The sequence below is a fragment of the Teleopsis dalmanni genome, chromosome 2, assembly GCF_002237135.1.
Source record: "Teleopsis dalmanni isolate 2A chromosome 2, ASM223713v2, whole genome shotgun sequence".
NCBI classification, from domain to species: Eukaryota; Metazoa; Arthropoda; class Insecta; order Diptera; family Diopsidae; genus Teleopsis; species Teleopsis dalmanni.
Window position 1 is genome coordinate 121,160,087 of NC_051847.1, and position 22,171 is coordinate 121,182,257.

At 27.9% G+C, this 22,171-nt stretch overlaps 3 protein-coding genes across 3 annotated transcripts; all 3 read left to right on the forward strand.

The window, feature by feature from the left end:
- Positions 1-5,502: 5,502 nt before the first annotated feature.
- Positions 5,503-10,600, forward strand: LOC119679505. The gene is made up of 4 exons (XM_038091898.1): positions 5,503-5,630; positions 9,071-9,304; positions 9,381-10,250; positions 10,315-10,600. Exons 2-4 carry the CDS (start codon positions 9,091-9,093, stop codon positions 10,527-10,529), a joined length of 1,299 nt encoding a protein of 432 aa, XP_037947826.1. The 5' UTR covers positions 5,503-5,630; positions 9,071-9,090; the 3' UTR covers positions 10,530-10,600.
- A 4,094-nt stretch (positions 10,601-14,694) lies between these two features.
- LOC119679506 lies at positions 14,695-16,286 on the forward strand. Its single transcript, XM_038091899.1, has 3 exons — positions 14,695-14,955; positions 15,157-16,035; positions 16,102-16,286. The coding sequence occupies exons 1-3, from the start codon at positions 14,739-14,741 to the stop codon at positions 16,284-16,286; spliced, it is 1,281 nt and encodes a 426-aa protein (XP_037947827.1). The 5' UTR covers positions 14,695-14,738.
- Positions 16,287-16,927: 641 nt separating this feature from the next.
- Positions 16,928-19,051, forward strand: LOC119681821. The gene is made up of 4 exons (XM_038095110.1): positions 16,928-17,229; positions 17,305-17,810; positions 17,888-18,257; positions 18,823-19,051. Exons 1-4 carry the CDS (start codon positions 17,025-17,027, stop codon positions 19,026-19,028), a joined length of 1,287 nt encoding a protein of 428 aa, XP_037951038.1. The 5' UTR covers positions 16,928-17,024; the 3' UTR covers positions 19,029-19,051.
- The last annotated feature ends 3,120 nt before the right edge of the window (positions 19,052-22,171 follow it).

A 22,171-nucleotide genomic window follows, 5' to 3' on the forward strand; every position in this document is an offset into this window, starting at 1 on the left:
ACAATCACTTTTTTATATTTACTTAAATATTTTACACCACTTTTAGAGATTATAATAGTTGCAAAGAACCGATTGTTTATACTAGAAAATTAAAAATCTAATTTCCATACAATTAAATAAAATTAATAAAGATTTAGACTTATATAGATTTAGACTTATATAGACTTATAATATATAGTCTTTAATTATATTACTTTTGTAAGTGCAAATGTACAGATCTGATATACAGATCTTAAAATTCCACGGTCCTTAAGACAACATTAAATAATATTCACATTTAATTAAATGCCAAAAGGGAAAACTTAAGGCCGTTTAAATGATTTAAGAGGCATTTTAATTTTTTTTTTTTGTTAAAGAAAATTACTCTATTATTATATTTTATACATATTTTTGAATGTTTAATTTCTTAATCACCAAAATTGTTATTATTATGTTACAAATTCTTGCATATATTTGTTAATTACTTACAGAAAATGGACATACCTCAATTTATGGACCTATGATATGGACCTTGTTTAGTATAATCTTCACAGTCAAAAATAAAAAATCATGTTTTATTTATAAAAATGTGACCTTTTCATTAACAATAGCCACTTACAAAAAATCGTTAGGTCTGTAATATTTAACCTTGTTTTGTTCTATTTATTTATTATATTTATTATGTTCTATTATTATCTATTTAATTTATTATATTGAAGAGTTGACCAAAAAGGATGGTCATAAATAAATCGGCACAAGTATGTAAATGCGCAGACAAATTACTATAATTGTGCTGCAGAGAAATAAATATTATTTATAGAAATGCTGTACGTTTTAACACAGAAATTAAAGACACAGATAAGTAGGAGCAGAAACAAATACATAATTATACTCGTATGTTAAGAATTTTTAATGCATTAAGCTATTTACTAAACATAACATCTGAGAATCCTTTATATGTGAACATTATCTTTGGAATCTTATTTGTCTAAGGGGTTCTGTCAATCATCAGTCCTTAAGTTATAGTCTCATTACAACAAACAGTCCGAGTGATTGCTATTTAGCAAATGCCGAGTGATTATCTTTAAAACGCAGTAAATTTCAAGTTCCTACCATTTATAGAACTTGAGATATAGGCATTTGAAAATGTATCTACAATGCCTCATCGGAGATCATGGGGTCAAAAAGGTGTCCGATTTGTAAAAGAATGACCCATAATACAATATATGCAACAAATATAAAAACTGAATCCAATACTCGTCAAATCATGACAGCAGCTTTAAAGGATCTATATCTGAGATTTGGATATCTGCCAAGGAACTTTGTTGAAATCAGATTATTAATATGACAGTGATGACAAGTTTCATCACTGGTTTACCACCTATTACTCGTATTAATAATTGTTTTATTTAGGTTTTACTTAAAACGAATTTTGCATAAAACGAATGATTTCTTTAGTCTCCTTTAGAACGTTTTAAGCATGAAATACTGTAAATATAAAAAGAACTTACCTCTATGTACTGGACATTTGTATGTTCCAAATATTTTGACCAAATAAATAAAAAAGTAAATCTAATTTTTCACACACAATAAATAATAATCTTATGCAAATTACATTTTATAGAACAAATTTACTTAAATGAATTTAATATTTTCAAAATTTACTGCTAATGCAACAGCGATTCTTTTTACTAAAACAAAACACCAATTTCGACACCACTAAAGAAATTTTTAAATCTATTTTACACATTCTTCTTTCTATTTGACCATTGAATATGCAGCGCTGCTGCGGCTCTGCTATGCCTGCATCATTGCATTGGCAGTTAGCAATTTGTATTTCACACATTCTTCTTCGTATTCGACCATTGAATATGCAGCGCTGCTGCGGCTCTGCTCTGCCTGCATCATTGAATTGGCAGTTAGCAATTTGTTGTTTTTGTATTGTGAGCAAATTTTTGAATTGCCATACATGAACGCCATATTAATTTTCTGTTCTTAATTTTTAAAAATCTTTTTTATAAATGCGTTTTTAAATTAAAATCATTAGAATTTTGAAAATGTTTTTAGACCTAATTTATGTTTTTACAATAAAATTAAGTAATAAAAGGATTTTTATATATTATTGTTTACGTATGAGTTTACTAAAAAATTGTGTAAACTTATCACTTAAATATAACTTCATTGAAATAAGAATATTCAGACTTCATATTCAATTAATTTGCAGTTTATTAAAATGATTTATTTATTTAATTATATTCTTTAAATATTTCATTTATTTAAATAAATAAACACCGCACACCGAAATTATTGAACCGATTTTTTTTTTTTTTGCAAACGTACCGATTAAAGCAAAATCACAAAACAAACTAATCCTTAAGACATTTAATTACTCTTTAATGGTCGCTGATGAACGGTTTTTTCTGGTTTGTTTTAAATTAACTGCTTTACCGACGTCGTGAGCTCCAATTAACCTTTTTTTGTATGTAAATAATTCAAAATATCTTGTAAAATAAAAACTATTACATATTAAATAATATCTAAAAAATATATAAATTAAATATTTTGTTTGTATTATTAATTATTAATTAAAAAATTGATATATTTATATTAATTGGATATTTATTTGGATTTATGATTTATTATAATAGATTTACATATATACATATGTAAAGTTTTTTTTACATGCCTCTTAACCCTTATCGATCGGATAAGTTATTCTTGCATGTTTCATGTTTTAATTGATTAGTTTCAAAGTTCAAATAGCTAAGATTGCATTTTTTATTGTGAAGGTATAATTAAAAAAAATAATTTAAAAACTAAATTAATATTAAAAGTTTGTTTTGAAGCAAAAAATCAAATTATTATAAAAATAATTTAAAAAAATTGCACATTACAATTGATTATCATCGTATATAGTCGTATCATATCTTTTTGTTACTGACTGTTCCTTAATACGTTTTAGCATAATATATTCGACTTCATCATAATTCTATATTATTTACATTTAAGATTTCGAACAATGTAGCAACCATCAATAGATGTCAGTTCTTATTAGTTTGTTGGACTGTTCGTCGATAAGCGCAAAACATCAGCTAAATTTTTTTAAACTCCACAGGATGGATCTAGTATTGTCTAAAAAGGTTAACATCAAAGACCGTAGTATTAGGAGGATAAACAATCGCAAAAGCAAAATGATTTCTGCTGATTAGGAACTTCAATTCATCAACCAAACAGTGAATTAATAAACACCACAAATGTTATATTATTCTTCACAATCAGATAATGAATTTGAAAAAACCAAAATGAAATATTCAAGCCCGTCTTATTATATTTTTAATTAAACATTTTTTTATAATTTATTTTCCTATATGGTATAATTACAGCTTTTCGACAAGATTCTTGAAAAGATTTCCACATTGATCATTTTTGCTCTGTGGGTAAAGTAAAACTTAACAGAAAACTTAAGTCATATCTCTCTTGTTTCTTCTCACTATAAAAAAAAAATATTACTGTATTGCAGTTGGTAAAGTGTAAACTCTGCTGTCACTTCAAACCAACCAACCACCTAAAGATTCCAACTGGTTATAGAATTGTACTAGCTCAAAGATAACTGAAACAAAGTGACTTAATGTACTTATCGAGAATCTAGTAATTTATTTTTTTTAAGCTATGTTTATTAAATATAGTTGTTTGGTTAATCAAACCACTTGAAAATTGTTTTATACATATACTTACTTATTTAAAAGAAGACACTATAGGTGAGGCCACTAAATAAGTGCTGAAATATTCATATAATTATTTTTCAGTGTAATTTTATTCAAAAGAATATGTTTTGCCTTTGTTTTTTGTTGTAATTAAAATAAGTTATGTTGCAAGAATTGTTACCTGTACTAGATAAAGGATCTAGATCTCTATTGTTATTTCACGTAACGTTCTATGCCGTGGAGGCTTAACAGTGTGGCGTTCAAAAACACGCATCTTAACACAAAGCGTCAACCAACGCCGGTACCAATGAAGAAATGTGTGTAAAACATAACTTCCACCTTGGTTTAGTGCGAGACCTACCTACATACCTCTGCTAATATTTGAGTCACAGCACCCGGTGATGAATACGCAACTCCACGCCGAATGAAATAAATCAGTTTACCTGCGTAAGTTTAGGTATTAACCACAGCAACTACGCATTTGACCTCAACTGGGCAGTACCAGATTTACACTTCTGGTCAAGTGTAGCAAGTGTCGAGTCACTTACTATCATGTACACTTTTTGTACAAGTGTCGGCGTGGTACCGGAATTTTAGTCGTCTTTTACGACAGGTATGCCTCACCTCGGGAATATTCTAACCCCTTCACCGCTGATATAAAGGATATCACCCTTCCACATATAATTTAGATATGATTTACTCCATCTCTACTCACAGTTATGCTACTTTAAGCTACTTATAAGCTACAAAGCTTTCTAAGAACAAGCCAAATTTAATTTCAAATATTGTAATGTGTTCATTGGAAAAAATATATTAAATAAATAATTTTCTAAAATTGCAGATCAGAATCACTTAAAAATAGTAGTATTAAAAAATTTATTTGATTATCTTTAAAACTGAACATGTAATTTGTATACTAACAGACAGGCCGCCCGATACCAACATGCATGTCAGTTGTCTAATTCATCTCAGGAAGTTAGTTATGTATATTTACCATATATTTTCAGTATCTTATTGACTGATTTACAAGCTTCATGACGAATTTAATTTACTTTCAATTGAGAATTGTGTAAAATGGCTGAAGAGATTTTAATAAAAAAACAATGAATCAAAATTAATTAACTTACTAATATAAAAAATATACATATTTACTATTTCATGCGATTATTAATTTTTGGCTAAAAATTGAAATTGTTTTTTTTTTAATTTCCCAAATCTTAAGAGTACCGGTTAAACTTGTTAAAGAAATATTTCAAGATTGAATAAAAATTTGAAATTTTAAAAAAACATTTTTTTACCTAGAATAGATGAACGATATCTTAAAAGAGTTAAGGCACAAAAATGTCAACAGACTGATATTATATTTATCTAAGCAGATGTAGACAATGAGGCAGTGTACTGACCTAACACTATATTGTAGAAATCAACAAATCAACTATCTGTCTGATTAATTGTTCCAACTGACAAAATACTCATGCCAGTATATCAATGTCAATGCCAAATGAATCTAATGAAGAGCAATAATCTAGTATTGACTTTAAATTCTCAGTACAGAGTCGCAGGAGAATAAAAAAAACTTAGTGTATTAAATATATAATCATAGTAATTAAAATTATGAAATCATAAAATATCGATAAATTAGTTTTACGTTAATGGCTTAGAGATAACAAAATATTTGATATTCCCTTTTTTAATTTATAAAAGTAAATTTAACAACGTCATTAAAAAAAATGATGAAATACACTCACAAGTTTTTGTAGTTCTACACTGAAAAAGCACTGCTCGACTGCCAGTTCGCTTAGTATTTTAGAAGCTCCCAAACGTTTTTTACTTTCAGATACATTGTTTTTATGTGCGGTGACGGTTATACGCGCGTGTTGACAAATCAAGTGTTCGTGGTTTAAAAAAAAAATAAATTAATATTAATTTTAATAAAATATATATAGTGTAAGTAAATGAAGCATATATTCAGCCAAAAAAAAAAATAATAATGACATTAAATAAGACTTTCATTAATGTCAGTATAAGAGTCACTTTTCGCTAAACTCAAAAATACTGGAGAAATTGAATTTGTGAATAAAAACTTCTGAAATCTGTATTTGTATGGAATAACAAAAAAAAAATTATTAAGTCACGGATTAAGATAAAAATAATAATCACTCTATTATACATTTTTATTAGTAGATTCTACTGAACAAAATATTTGGAATTTTTAATGAACTTGAACTTAAGATTGCAAAGTCAAAATAAACTAAAGTTTATCATACAAATAAAAATAATAAATATTATTCAAATTATAAAGTATACAAATCTATTCGTATTAAATTTAGATAAAAATAAATTTTACAAAATTTTTAACTAAACTTAATATTACTTTAAAGAGTTGCTTATAAAAAAATTTATGTAAGTTAAGTAAATTTTCTGTAATAAAAAAAAAATCTGCTCTATTGAAACCCACTACTAATTTATTATAAATTTCTGTGAAAGGAAATATTCAATTATTACTTTTTGAAATCTTGAAAATAAATAGAAAAATTGCCAATTAATTCCATTTTATACCAATTTTTGAGGAAATTTAATTTTTTATTATTTGCAATTTAAAAATTGAGATTAGAGATTAAACTAATATAGTTTAGTTTACTTGAACATTAGATAATTGAGATACAGCTATCAAGACGGTTAAACGGTTAAACGGTTAAAACTTTCTTATACAATCCCAAAATCATCAAGAGAGACGCCAATAGGAAAATGAACTCTTGTCCCTATTAAATACAATTCGGGAAGACATTGTCGACCTGTAAGATAAAGATAGTGATACTTTATTAATAATAAGAAACTTGACAAGAAAATTTATGCCACAACTATTAACTAAAAATAACTAAAAAAGATATACCTAAAAACTCTTAAATGGCGTCAACTTCACTTCGTTGAGCCAAGAGAAATCTGGTTCAAAAAAGTAAACATATATACATAAAAGCAAATTGAACTTATTAAGAAACGTTTTCATTCGCTCCTGGACTACTTTGTAAGAACTTCTGGTACTTCTGATATAATGCTACATTAATACAGGAAAATACTGCGAAGAGAAAGTATCCAACCGCTGAAGTCAGATGCAAAGATCCCAGTGTTGCAAGAAAACCTTACGGACGAAACTGAAGTACCACTGCCGACAATTAAAAATGTTTAAGACGTTTTATTGGAACAAAAAAAATTATAAATCTTAATGAGAAAAATACTGTTCAGATCAAGTTACTAAAAATGGGGGTTCCACGATGACACAAGTGATGTCTGAATTATTGAGAAAAACTGATTCCTTAAAAAAATTACCAGCACAGTATAATAGGTATTCACTCTGTCTTGCATACTCATTGCAAGGTTCACGAACTGCATAAATACTATACTAAAATTGCAAGAGTGCGAGAATACCAATGTTGCAGAATTGCAACATCAAAATGAAACAGCACATTTTTTAATGTGCATCACATTAAATTCACATGAGAAACAACAGATGTCAAAACAGCTGTTTTTTTTGCTTTCTTATTTCGTTACAAGCATATATACATGGGCTTACGTATAGCAAGATTGCAACCAATTGCAAGAAACTTTGTGTGTGTATTTTGTTGTTGTCTATTGCAAGCTCGTGTTTTTTGTGCATTTCGTGTATCTTAGAATGAGTTTGCAAGACAGAGTGAATACCTCTATAATGTTAGTTGTTTTATGGCCTACTCCAGAAAGGTAGCAAGTTTGAATACAGTATTACGTCGATATATCATACTTCTTTGTGGCAATAAACTACTCATTACTTTGATTGCAAATCAACTAAATGTATATTCAAACATTGTCATTTATTATCAAAGTAGTTGGAAGTCCTATGCTCCAATGGGAGATACAGGAACTGATGATGATGATGATGATCAAGGTAGTTGTAGAACATATTCAGAATAGACTAGATATTTAATTTCATTGAGACTTTTCAAAAGACTAACGAGATTGTAATCAATACCTAGTACAAAATATATGAAACAGTATGAATTAGTTTAAAAAATTCTACAAGATTATGATACTATCGAATATGAGTACAGAAGAATGTAATAACGTAGTATGAATACAGAAAAGCAGACCTTCGATATTAAATGTGGAGTCCAACAAGACAATGACATCTCAACAGAACTGTTCATTAAGTGAATTTGAAAAAGTTAGAGGAAATCTTAGTTTCCAATTAATAACGTTAATACAACATTACAGGTTCTTATATTCGCCAACAAAGTTATTAGTCTTTTAAAAACATATTAATTCAAAACTCGGATCTACAGGATTGAAATATACGTATAAAAAACAAACTCTGTACTTATCTATAGGTGTGAAGTAAGGATATTTAATTCAACAGAAACCAAATAAAAATCATGCAGTACCAAAAGGAACAAAAGAACAATTATTATGAATGTCGTTTTATCAAAGGATATGAACGTTGAAGTCCAAAGAAAGTCTCACAGAAACGGTTCCTGAAAATTTTGTTTCCTTAATCTAGATTCCTGATCCTATCAGCTTCATAGAATGAAAACTAATTTGAGACGACTTGATATAAATAACTGACTAGAGAAGGGTTGTAAGAAAGACAACTTACTCTAGTAGTAGCCTCAATGAATGAAAAGACTATTTAAATTGCATGATTTGCAAAAATTAAGAATATGAAAATGCAATGATTTGCGAAAACTAAGATTAAACACATTTTACTACTTTATATATTGTTATCTCAAATACGATAACCTTATCACAATTTCAGTTGTCTGGTACTTTTACTGAAGTATGTGTCTATACTTTTAACTTGAAAGTTAGAGATATCTTTTCATATAAGATAGACGGTAGATAATCTATCGTAATAATTTCATTGATTATAATAAATTTCTTAGTTATTGTTATTCCATCTGTTTTTGTGTTTTTTGCAAGCGTCACAGTTACGAAAGTAAATATGTCATTATAATTAAAAAAATATTCGATTATGTAGAAAATGATCAAATATCAGGCATATAATATGTAAAGTAGAGTAGCCCTTAAATATGAAGTCATACTGATATTCGCTTTTGAATTGACTTAGTCATAATGTTCAAGAATAGTTGGTTTAGAACTTCGCCATCTGAAATGAAAATGTTCGATGTATTTATAAATAATAACTAATCTGAACATTGTAAAACTCAAGACTTACATTTTAAAACTTCTGAAGAAACTATTGTATATTTTAAAGGCAAAATTTTATGCAGTAAATAACTGAAAGTATCTGCATTTATACATAAATCTTTATAAAATCACTTTAAAGTTATCATATTTGGAACTATAAATCATTTCAATCATCTAAAAGAATTTAACTAGAAGTTTTGTTGTATTTTTAGATCTTCTTTAAACTTTCATTATGGCACCTAATAATAATGACAATGATCCCATTAATCCTAATCAATATCTGCAAATACCAAAATGGATCAATGAAGACTATTTTATTCCCATACTAGAAAAAGATATACCAGATTTCGTAAGAATAGTTAATTTTACAACAATTGCTGCTACTGCACCCGGAGAGAATTATACTTCAATAATGGTTCGAGTTATAATGGAAATAGAACTAAAAGGTAAGTGAACACATTTTCCAGGTAGTTTGAATGCAGTATATTAATAATTATTTGCCTTTTTTTATTCAATTTTCAGATGGCAGCAACACACAATCTTCTTACATTTTAAAAACATGTTTGGAAGGCGGTAATCAAGGTGCAGAACTTGTTTCAAACATGAATCTCTTCCCAAAGGAGAAACAGATGTACCAAACTTTACTACCACAATTTGTAAAACTCTATAAACAGGCAGGAGTTGATATAAAATTATCTGCTAATTGCTTGCACGTTGAAGAAACTCCGGAACGCATAACGTTGGTCTTAGAAGATTTGAGTAGAAAAAAGTTTATGAATGTGAATCGTTTGAAAGGTTTCGATATGGAACACATGCGATGTGTATTACACAAACTAGCTGAACTGCATGCTGCATCTGCGGTTTATTATCATCTGAATGGACCTTATGATGAAATTTACAGCAGCACTTTCTTCAACGAAAGCAATCGACCAATATTTGAAGGAATGGCTGAATCAAGAAAACAAGCCTATTTTAGAGCTATGCGTGAATGGGATCTAGAAAATGTAGAATATTACATTGCCAAATACCCGGATAATGATGATTACTTCGATGCAGCTCTGTCATTGAATGAAACCGATCCAAATGAATTTAACGTACTGAACCACGGAGATACTTGGGCAAATAACATTATGTTTCGTCACGATAATGAAGGAAATATTGAACAGACAATTTTTGTTGATTATCAAGTTGGTAGATGGGGCACACCTGCACAAGACCTATGGTATCTAATTGTTACATCAGCTAGCTTAGATATTAAAATTAAAGAATTTGATAATTTTATTCGTATATATCACAAACACTTAGTGAAGTGCTTAAATCTTTTAAAATATCAAAAACCTATTATAACACTTAGAGAGCTACATATAATGATGCTAAAATATGGTTTATGGGGTAAATATGCCGAGATAAATAATAACTTTATTTTATGATGATAATAAATATTAATATTTTATAGGACCTCTCACTGCTGGTGGTGTTATGGTAGCTGTCCTCCTCCCATCCGATAAAGACGCTAATATGGAAACTATGTTAAAAACTGGACCCGAAGGTGAAGAGTTCAAATATAAAACATTCATTAATCCTTATTATGCCAAAGCCATGAGTCAATTGTATCCATTTTTCGACAATAAAGGAATTTTGGATATAATTAAAAAAAAAAATAAAGATTGACAGTGCAAATTAGAATATATGGAATATGTGTATATTTATATGCAGTATTAAGCAGTTAATTTTTAAACATTTTTAATTGTACAATACTATTTTGTTATAATATTTAAGAATATTGTTGTTATTTTAAATCTGAAATTAATATAAATAAGATTACTTAAAAAATATACAGAAGAACTTTTTTGAATTGGAAATTTTTGGTTTGATTTTAAAAATCAAGAAAGTTGATATATGATTAATGTGGACCAATTCATCTAAAGTAACAGAGCCAAGCTCATGTCACTATTATTTATTTTTAATTATGTATGGAAATTAATATTATGGGATGTATATAAATAATCTGAATATGTAAGCATATAGTATTAACAAGTGAAATATATTAATGCAGAAATTGTAATTTAGTCATAATTACATTCAATTTATTTTTCAATTACCATTATGTATACAAACTCTGTGTTCCCAGTTAAAAATAAGAAACAAGTATATGTAAAAATTTGCTTACTGCTCCATTAATCAATTAATAGAACAATATTTGCTCTTTGTTAGAACTCAAAAATATCTACAATACCGCCCTCATGATTTATAATTCAAATGTGTTTTATTTGATATTGCATTTTGAGAACTTAATTACATACAGCAGCTTACATCATTTGAGAACTTAATTGAAGCAATGAAATATTATAATGAAAAATGTAGATAACTGAACAGAAAAGCACCAACTATAATTACAACCAGAATAAATATTTTCGAGATCAAGGTCATTTAATCAATTTATTTTTTAATGAAAAATGTTCAAAACATCGCAATATTTTAAGTTTCGTAACAAATTATTTATCGCTTGAACCAAACACATTGACAGAAAAAAAGATGGAGGAACTGTAGACTATTATTCCAGTCACAACAGCTAATCGGGTTCTGCCATGAAAAAAATTAAAACATTACAACAATATGTAGTGAGTCATAGTTGACTAATTGCGCGTGATATGATCTCTGTTCACTGGGATATTACTGTTGGTAATATTTCAGTATTCTGCAAAATTCTATAGAATCACTTCATAGACACGACTGGATTTGTATCTGTATTCGATACAAATGTATTATTAATAACTCTATTTCGCTTCTGGTTTTAGCCATTTTATTATATATGAATATATTATATAAAATGTCTCTTGAGTTCTCCTTAGCACCAAGATATAGTTTTATTCGATTACTACTACAAGTTCTCATATTTTCAATATGAGTAATATCTATATAATTTTCTATTAACATATAATAAATTCTCTAATGCACATCAAATAAGCACCATCCGTTCTTAGTCTTCAATGCAGAAGACTGCTGTTAACCAATTAAGACTGCAGTCGTTAAGATCGATTAAGATCAATGTAGATGGAACAGACCACTTAAAATAATACCTTATATCTATTGATAAACTCAACACAGAAATAAGGCAAATGTGCACGAAAGTTTTAATACCCACCTACCCTAGATATTATAAAAATTAGATATTAGATAAAAATTAGATTAGATATAAAATAAATTACATAAAATTAGATAAACAAGATATTATAAAAATTATTTTGATTATGTTAGTATCACTTTTCTTAAATTAATAAGTAAAACCAGAGAAGTCGTATACAATTAACCAAGCAGTCAAATCAGGTAAATTCACCAAGCATTTCTCTATAAATCCTTGAAAATGGTTACAAAAAATCACAATAATACACAATTTTCGAACTCATTTAATCTATCTGGGAATCCTTTTGCAAACACCTAGATATATCAAAGTTAATTTGCAAATTGGGTAGTAGTGATATTATCAGAAGGATCTTACCTACACAGGAACTGTTCAACAGATTATTGGATATGCTCATATCTCTTATAATACTCTTCAGTATACGTTGTTTCAACAAAAATAAGACAAATTATGGAACGAATAAAGACATGTCATAGATTCCATAATCTGAAAATCACATTTGTAGTGCGCTTATTGTAAGACCTGTGTTTAATGCAAGGCATCAGTAAATAAATTAGGAAAAGTATTTCTAGAAAACCGATTGCTGCAAAAAAATTAGGATGAAAGGTATAATTTTGACACCAAACTTAATCTCAGTAATTCAGTAACATGAAGATATTAACGCCTATTGAACATTATTTAATCTAATCCTAACTTAATGAGTAGTAAGAAGATGTTTGAATAATCAATTTTCTGAACAAAGTATAGAGCTATAGGAGGAAAAGAAGAATAATTGCACCTTTATTTTTAGTTATCACTAACTAATCAAATATAACTCGTTATAACCACTCCTCATGTATAAGTATAAATACATATTTGTAAGATTAAAGAAAATGCAAGTTATTTATATTATAACACAAAAATTTGACCATTGAACAGTTCATAAACCTTAAAATGATCGTGTTTACTTAACTGAACGCACTGCCGAAAGTTTGAGACTACGAATTGCCATCCGAAGTAATTTTTCATGTCAAGTAATAGTACAAGTAGCTGTGACATACGATTTGACGCTCTCCAATCGTTTTCATTTAGGCTTGTTTTCAAATTCAATGCGACTTATTATCGGTAAAATATTTTCGAAGCTGCTTTAGAGCCGGGAAAACGCAAACATTTCGGTCGTAGACTATGGATGTTCCAACAAGCTTCGTCACCGCATCATAAAGCTCGTGTGAACCAAGTATAGTTAAAAACTCATGTTCACGCTTCATTCGTCCACACAATGGCTTTCGAATTTTCCAGATGCAAATCCGATGGACTATTCCATTTGGGCCATTTTGGTGAGCAAGGTGAACTAAAAAATATGCCAGCATGGATGCGCTGAAAAAAGTTATTGCTCATTGTTCAGAAATGGGCCAAAATACCGGAAGATTAAATTCGTGAAGAATGCAGCTCATTTTTTAACCGGTTGAAGGGTATAGTCAAAGCAAAGGTGGCCACATCGAGCTAGGGTGAAGGACTTTTTAAATTTTGATTATTTCTACAAATTTTTGTAATCAGAATAAATAAAAAATAATTTCACACAAAAAAGAGATGGTCGCTTGAATAGGTAACACTTCAATCGCTTAACCCTATAAATGTGCGAGCATTAAACCTGTCCTTATATATTATATAAACTATGATCTGAAATATGTATATAACATTTTAGGGCATATTTGAAAATCTCTTTTGAATGGTGTATTTAATAATGATTAGAAGTAGACGGAAAATAAAAAAATAATAATGAATACCGTCATACATTTTCTCTAGATGCAAGAAGTTGGATATGACAGTCAAATAAAGCGATAGAGTGAAAATGTAAAATTTTGTGGTGACACGTTTAAGTAGTGGAAATAAAAATTGTATTAGTCGTAACATTTTATTAGGTATTAAAAAATAGTGGGGATATTCTTTATTTAGTTTACCTTAAGACTGTTATTGCTGCGGTTTTGTATAGCTTCTATCATATTATTAATGACCTTAGACCTGTTTCTGCTTCAATCAAATATTATTCAATTAGATATAAGTATTTTTAATATATAAAAACTGTATCAGTAGAATTCAGGGAATATCAAATATGCAAATATAAGGAAAGGTCTATAAAAACTGGACAGTATGGTTTAATACCAGTTTTAAATATCCATTCAACATAATATATTAATAAGATATACAGAAAACTGTTAAACTCTATTTTCAATTAGGTGTATTTTTGTTTGAAAAAGTATTAACTCTTTTTTTTAATAAATTTTGCAATAATTAAAAAGAAAAACAATAACATAGCAATTGAAACTGAAACTCATTTACTATTTGTTAAGCAATTACATTCTGTTATTAGTTATGAAAATTGTACTAAGACCCATGTAATTTAATTATTAAAATGTTATCTTTCATATCATGAGAGTTTTCTGTTCTAAGCCAATTTTATTTCCTGATACTATAAAAAATTTAATTCTACATAATCAATTAAAAGTAATTTTCTATTTCATACATATTAAATATTTGTAATTAATAGATAATTTTGTTATCAATATCGATAAAAGTATTGTTATGAGTTTACGAATTTCATTTTAATATCAAAATAATGTTTGAGAGCAACTATTTACACAACAAACTTTATTTCCGCGGTTCATTTCATAACTAATAATTCATAGTGTTGTATTAATGTATTATTGATTTAACTATCACAAGGCTGTAAAACAATTGTAACATTTTAATAAGCGAAGATGTCTAGGCCGTCTACCACAACTACAACCACCGAAATAAACTCTAATAATATGTCGGAAATACCTCAATGGCTTAATAAAGAATTTTTTAAACCGGCATTTAAACAGGTTTTAAACTTCAAAGAAATAAGTTCTATAATTCCAATCACAACTGAAACACCTGATAAAACTGTAGGATCTGATTTTATAAGAGTTCTCTTAGAGGTCAAATTAACAGGTAAGAATCATATCATTTATTTCTATCCCTTTTTAATCCTTTTTTCTACTCAACATAAATGGAATATTATGAATAATTTAACAATCAAAAATTAAAATTGATATTTTTCACATTTTTCACTATTCATATTTCTCACCTATACCCGCTCTAAACTTAATACTGAACAAATCAGTTTAACTACAAACATTATAAAAATTTTAGATAATACCATAGTTAAAACAACTTATCTACTAAAATCCGATAAATTATTAAATACAAAGGAGTCTACTGAACTACAGCCTAGTAACACCTTTCTGAAGGAAAAACATATGTACTTACATATAATACCAGTATTAACAAAAATGTACGCATCCATCAATGGTCTAAATATTAAATTGGCTCCATTATGCATGCATGCAGCTATATCGACTGAAGATGCCGTTTTAGTTCTGGAAGATTTCAGCAGAAAAAAGTTCCATAACGTAGACCGCTTTAAAGGTTTTGATATGTTACACATGCGTTGGGCTTTACGGAAGTTAGCTGAGTTTCATGCAGCTACAACAGTATATTTTGCAACTCAAGGCCCATATCCTGATTTATACCAGGAGAGTTTCTGTAATGCATCCAACATACGTATGGTAAAAAGAATAACGGAGAAACGTCAATTACATTTTCGAAATGCAATGCGCCAGTGGGGTTTACCACATGTTGAAGACTTTATAAAAAAAATGCCAACAATTAAAGATTATATGGAAGCAGCTTTGAAGTCAAATAATGTGGATCCCAATGAATTTAATGTGCTTAATCATGGACAACTATTCAATACAAATATTTTGTTTAATTATAATGAGAGTGGCGTTATAGATGAGGCAATATTCATAGGCTTTCAATACTGCAACTATGGTTCACCAGCTCAAGATTTGTGGCAATTAATCATAACATCAGCTGAACTTGATATTAAAATAAGAGAATTTGATCATTTTTTATTTATTTACCATGCACATTTAATTGAATGTTTAAAACTTCTAAAATATGAAACTGAGAAGCCCTGGCCGACTTTGATGGATATTCAACAGATGATGTTGAAATATGGATTTTGGGGTAAGAGAGACTTTAGTTTCTTTTAAAAATAAAGAGTAAGTTAATAAATGTTTCTCACTTCTCTAGGACCTATTGCTGCAAACACTACACTTTGCAATTTATTGTTGCCAACGAGTGAACAGTCTTCTTTAGAAAATATGTTCAGACCTGGACACGAAGGAGATATTTTACGTTATAAAAGTTTTACTAACCCTCATTATGCCAAAGCAATGTGTCAACTTATACCATTTTTCGCTTATAAGGGTATATAATATTAACGATTGTATTTTTTTATAGTTTAAAAAATTATTCTATTAAATATAATATATATATAAATTAAATTAATTATAATAATATTAACAAATAATTGAAAAATATGAATAAAAACGAGTTGCGAATAATTTCACACTACAAAAATATTCTTAGAAAATATAATTTTTTGTAAATGAAACTAATATTTTAAAAACCTAATTAAGATAAACAACTGGTGTAAACTATCTTAGATTAAATAGAAATAGATTAAAGGTTTGGTATGTTTAAAAAGTGATATGCAAAAAGTATCTATTTCATTTAGGTTTAATCTGTTGGAAAAATAAGCACACGTATTATTCGCATCTTCTGAAAACATCTCAGAGCTACACATATTTTATTTTATTTTCAACTAATAAATTTCCTACACTACTCTCGAGATTTTATTTATAAAAAATTATTAACACAAAATTGAGATATATAAAAAATCTTGAAAGTTTTAAAAGTTTTCTCACGAAAATAATATTTTTGAAACTAAGAGAACTACTCTCCACACTACAATTCAGCTCTTCAAGATTTTATCAGATAATATTTGAAAGCTCCCGATAAGCATAAAAAATGCTAATAATATTATTTAAAATTAGTTTCAAAGTAGCTCTTGATAGTGAAATTTCTTTACGGTCTACACTAACAAAATTTTGTGATAAGTTCTCAACAAATTATTACCAATAGTTTTTACAAAAGATTTACTAATATTTACAATGTCTACAAACGGTGATATTAAAAATCCGAATGAAAATTTAAATATACCAGAATGGATCTGTGCTGAACACTTCAAAGCTTTATGGGAGAAAGATGTGCCTGATTATGTTAAAGTGTTGAAATTTACGCCCGTAGCAGCGATACCCCCCGGTGAAAACTTCACCTCAGTAATGATAAGACTCTATGTGGACTTCGAATTAAAGGGTAAGGTAAATCAATTTCTAATACTTACGAATATTTCATTTAACCTAATAATTTCTAACTTCTCAAAAATAATAGATGGTACCACAAAACAAAAGAGTTATGTGCTCAAAACTATGTTAGATGAAGATAAAGGCGGACGTGAAATAAATCGAATGAGTCTCTTTCCCAAGGAAAAGATAATGTATGAAAAATATTTACCAGCATTTGAAGCACTTTATGTTGCAGCTGGAAAAAAGGTGCAGCTGGCACCACAATGTCTCTTTATAGAAAATTTAGATGAACGTATTAATCTAGTATTTGAAGATCTGAAACCAAGAGGTTATCAGAATGTAGATCGATTGAAAGGTTTCGATATGGCACACATGAAACGTGTATTAGAAAGATTAGCTGAATTACATGCAGTTTCCGCGGTGTATGCGCAGAAGCATGGACCATATCCAACAGATTTCCAGTACAGTTTTTTTAATGCCGATAAGATAAATGAAGATATGGAGTTTATGTACACAAATAAAGTTACAACTTATAAAGCAGCAATGGCAAAATGGGGTTTAGAAAATGCTCAAAATTATATTGATAAAATAGTAAGTAATACTCGTAATACTGTTATATAAGTGATTACTTTCAAGATAGAAATAATTGACTTTACTTTACAACATAGCCCACCTTTGAGCAATTTACTAAAAGTGGCATGGCTACTTTGGACATCGATGTTAATGGCTTTAATGTACTTACACATGGTGATTTTTGGTCTAGTAATATTATGTTAAATTATTTACCAGATGGCGCAATTGATCGATTACTTTTTGTGGACTATCAAATTTGTAAATGGGGTTGTCCAACCGAAGATTTGGTCTTCTTTATTAGCATATCAGCTGCTAAAGACATTCGCTTAACTGAATACGATCATTTCATTGAAATCTATTATGAGTTTTTAATAGAAAATTTAAAACTTCTGAAGTATAATGGCACGCCACCAAAATTAAGAGATTTACAAATGGGAACTTACAAGGCACACTCTACATTTTATGGTGAGTAAATTCATCATATAAATAATTTTTTTTCTATTATTTTTCAATCTGCTTAACAATAGAAGATTTATTAACATAAAAAATATATATATTACAATGTCTCCAAAATATTTATGTTAATAATATTAAATCTTAAGTTGACTAGAAACTTCATAATGTGAGAGAGAAGTAATTCGAGCTCCCATTTAATTCAAAATTTCATTACGCGTTAGACTTGTTTTCTTCTCATTGACTTGTATAAAAAACAAATTGACTTTATTTTTTATTTCTCTTCTGTTAAAATTCTCGGTTAAGTCTATTTGGATTCTTAATCTAATATATTCAAATTTTCGATCAACAGTACGCACTTGTGTCAAATTAAACCGCTATAACTTTTGTATTTATTTCCATGTATTATACAATAATTATAGGTATATATATATATATATAATATATATAGATATAATATATATATACATATACTTAAAGTAATCAAAATTCGTTTCTACATACATATATATACCATTGTAAATAATAGTAATGTTTTTTAAAAATATATTTATAAATTTAAACTCTTTAATTTTAGCTTTCATGGCTGTCTACAATCATCTGGTTGCCGTACTATTACCGACCGATAAGGACAGTAATATACACTCACTGATGCGAACAGATGAATTTGGAGAACAATTTCGAATGCGAACTTTTACGAATCCCTTATACGTCGAAGCTATGAAGGATCTCTTTCCTTTCTATCATAGACGTGGAGTACTCAATTTTGAAGATTTTGATTGATAAAAAAGATTTTATTTTTTAGTAGAAAAATAAGTTTACAAATTATATATAACTGTTTGTAAATAAATAGTATTAAAATCTTTGTAATTATATTATAATAATAATTTATAATAAATTACAATATATCTAAAGATTTATCACAATTGGTGATAAATAATTGATTAAAAACTAAAACTCAGGGTTGTATAATCTGTTTTGTATAAAGATATAAACCTCATCAGTAGGACAAAACTCAAGTTAAAGGTGGGTTATCTGATGAAATAATTTACGTTACTATTTACACAGAAAGAATTTATCTTAGGTGACAGATTGATGTCCTTGCTTGAAAGAGATGAGGTTTCTAGCCACATACGACTGTGCATGATCTTAAACAGTTAGAAGCGTAATTCTTGCCATAATCTAATATAATAAACTCTTTAACAAGGGACGTTCTAACCTTCATTTAAAAGTTAAATGTCTTCTGTTAGTTCAGTGTGAGTTGTACGTCTACTTTGGACGCAGTGATCTGCTATATATTTAAAACTTATCTAATCTTAAAAGTAAAGCGTTATTTTCGTGATCATGATTTGACAGCATAGTTTTGTTAACATAAAACAGATAAAACTATAATTCTAGGCATCACATGTGAGTTTAATTAATTATAATTTAACTAATTATAAAAATGGTGGTGATTTTTGCATTGAATAACTTAAGTGATGATATATCAAACGAAATTGCCGTATCGGGGGCAACAGAAATCCAAAATTAACTTCTGCAAGAACACTCCTCCATTCACAAAAAATCACTATATGATAAGGTGTTTGGTTTAAAAGCCCCACTCATTTTGAAAAATTTCAAAAATGTGACAAACTGTTGATTCTGATCGCCATAACCACACGATTACTAACTAACTTGAGAAAATGCCGCCAAGCCACTAAAATTATGCATTTGTCACCACTAGACTTTTTATTAGGGATTACGCAAGAAACAATCGTCACGCAATTGGCGCTTTGAAACATTACGATCATCATCTAAAATAGATGACTCTTTAGTTTCAGAAAGCGAATATTTTATGTGTATATGTATATTCTATGAAATATTTAGAAATTTAAAACTTTTTCATAATTAGTTTTAGGAATGTTTTGAAAAGCTATATGTCTATCTACAACTGCACTCGTCGCACTGCTCATATCTGACTCATATCATATATAAGCACAGAAAATAGAGAGCTGAAGATTTTGTTACGTATTTAAAACTGGATTATATATATATACAGAATGTAGGCATCGGAATGGAATATCTAAGTTGATGAGGAATATGTAACAATCGATATTGAAATTATACAAGCATTAGCATATATGTTTATAGATTTTATATATATATCTTCAATACCGATCGCTACATATTCTTCATCAACTTAGACATTCCATTCCGATGTCTTAATTCTGTAATTTCTGTTGCATATAATTCTTAGTTTGAAGTTATTTTGAGCTGATTTAAGCGTGCAATTTATATATAGTATTCGATCCATTCTGTTACAACCAGAACGCATTTTGACAAAAATTAACCTTAGTCTCGGGAAAATTTTTTTAATTTTTCTCTAACTTTTATAAACTCTGAGTTTTAAAAATATTTTTATTATTTTATTTTTGGTATATTGTTACAAGTCCATATCTTAAATTTTATAAACCGATCTGGCTTTTATAAACATTTTATAAACCGAGATTATCAGCCATGGCTATATATAGTACATAATATTAAAAATATTACTTATATGAAAACATTAACGGTTTCACAAGATATACGATCTATATATCTGGTGTATTTTTGATTAAATTATTATACTTTCACCCTCTAATACATGTGAAACTTGACGAAGGTATTAAGACACTATCCAGAAGTAAACAAACTGTTTGTTTGAACTGACCTAATAAATAACTAGTTGTGTTATATATAAAGTTTATATAGTAGAATCCAAAAATTTATTAATTTCAACTAAAAAAACAAACAAGTTCACCTAAAAATTGTCCACTCACGTTTTTACTCACCGGAAAAGTGATAATTAAAATGTCATTAGAAAAATTATATATATAGTATACATTATCTTAAAATAAATTATATACAAACTATAATATAAAAACACATATTACTTTTGTACTTATATATATTACTTAACATGTATTATTTACTATTAAAGATTTGCTTATGCCAAAACGTGAATCGAATCAATTTAATGATGAAAATCCACTATAAAATTGTCGTAATAACAATGACATGGCAAATTCAAACCTAAACTATACTTCAAAATATAATTAAATTTTAAAAATGTACAAAAACAAAAACAAAAATTAAAATAAATATAATTTTTTCATATGCTAATATATTTAATGATGAACACAAAAAATTTACATAAAGCTAACAGTTGACTGACATACATGCGAACTTCTCTGGAATTTATTATAGATTAAAAAGAGACCTTACAAATCAGTTCCTCAATTTTTTTTTTTCAGCAATTAAATGAATATATTTTAAAATATTTAAATATGTGTAATTATAAATAATTTAGTCTAATTACATACAATAAATATTGCAGGTTATAGATCTAACAAATTTGCTGAGATAAAACCAAAACCAGTTCCATCAACCTACTTAACACAATATACAGTTTAATTGTACGAATATACTTATGAAGTACATATATATATCTGAGTATTGAAAACATATGTGAGCTTTAAGTTATTTAATAGAAACAAATTTTTAAATACTAAAAAGTAGATACATTTATTAAACTTTAGATAATATTTGAGATAACCAAACGATTACTTACTGCAACAGCTAGATGTAAAATAAAAAGACTACAACAAACAAGAAAATAAGTAATCAAGTGTTTAAAAATAAAAAAGTATATTTTTGAAAGAATTATATTAACATCGAATTAATTTTTATTGAACACATTTTGGAATTATTAATACACTACGCATATATCCAATAATAATTACAACAGACAATTATACCAGTAATTGCCGTAAGTTTATGGTCAAAATAAATATAAAATGCAACTAAATTATTATATACTAATAAAGAATATAATAGTACATTGTGACCGAAAAGCTTTCGGAAATTCTCATTTAAAATTCGCGCGCTGTATATTTTTCGATATTTTA

Coding starts and splice junctions, on each gene's coding strand:
- LOC119679505 (XM_038091898.1), top strand. CDS start 9,091: ATGGCACCTAATAATAATGACAATGATCCCATTAATCCTAATCAATAT. Junction 9,305..9,380: donor AATGGAAATAGAACTAAAAG/GTAAGTGAACAC, acceptor TTCAATTTTCAG/ATGGCAGCAACACACAATCT. Junction 10,251..10,314: donor GCTAAAATATGGTTTATGGG/GTAAATATGCCG, acceptor AATATTTTATAG/GACCTCTCACTGCTGGTGGT.
- LOC119679506 (XM_038091899.1), top strand. CDS start 14,739: ATGTCTAGGCCGTCTACCACAACTACAACCACCGAAATAAACTCTAAT. Junction 14,956..15,156: donor CTTAGAGGTCAAATTAACAG/GTAAGAATCATA, acceptor TAAAAATTTTAG/ATAATACCATAGTTAAAACA. Junction 16,036..16,101: donor GTTGAAATATGGATTTTGGG/GTAAGAGAGACT, acceptor TCACTTCTCTAG/GACCTATTGCTGCAAACACT.
- LOC119681821 (XM_038095110.1), top strand. CDS start 17,025: ATGTCTACAAACGGTGATATTAAAAATCCGAATGAAAATTTAAATATA. Junction 17,230..17,304: donor TGTGGACTTCGAATTAAAGG/GTAAGGTAAATC, acceptor CAAAAATAATAG/ATGGTACCACAAAACAAAAG. Junction 17,811..17,887: donor AAAATTATATTGATAAAATA/GTAAGTAATACT, acceptor TTTACAACATAG/CCCACCTTTGAGCAATTTAC.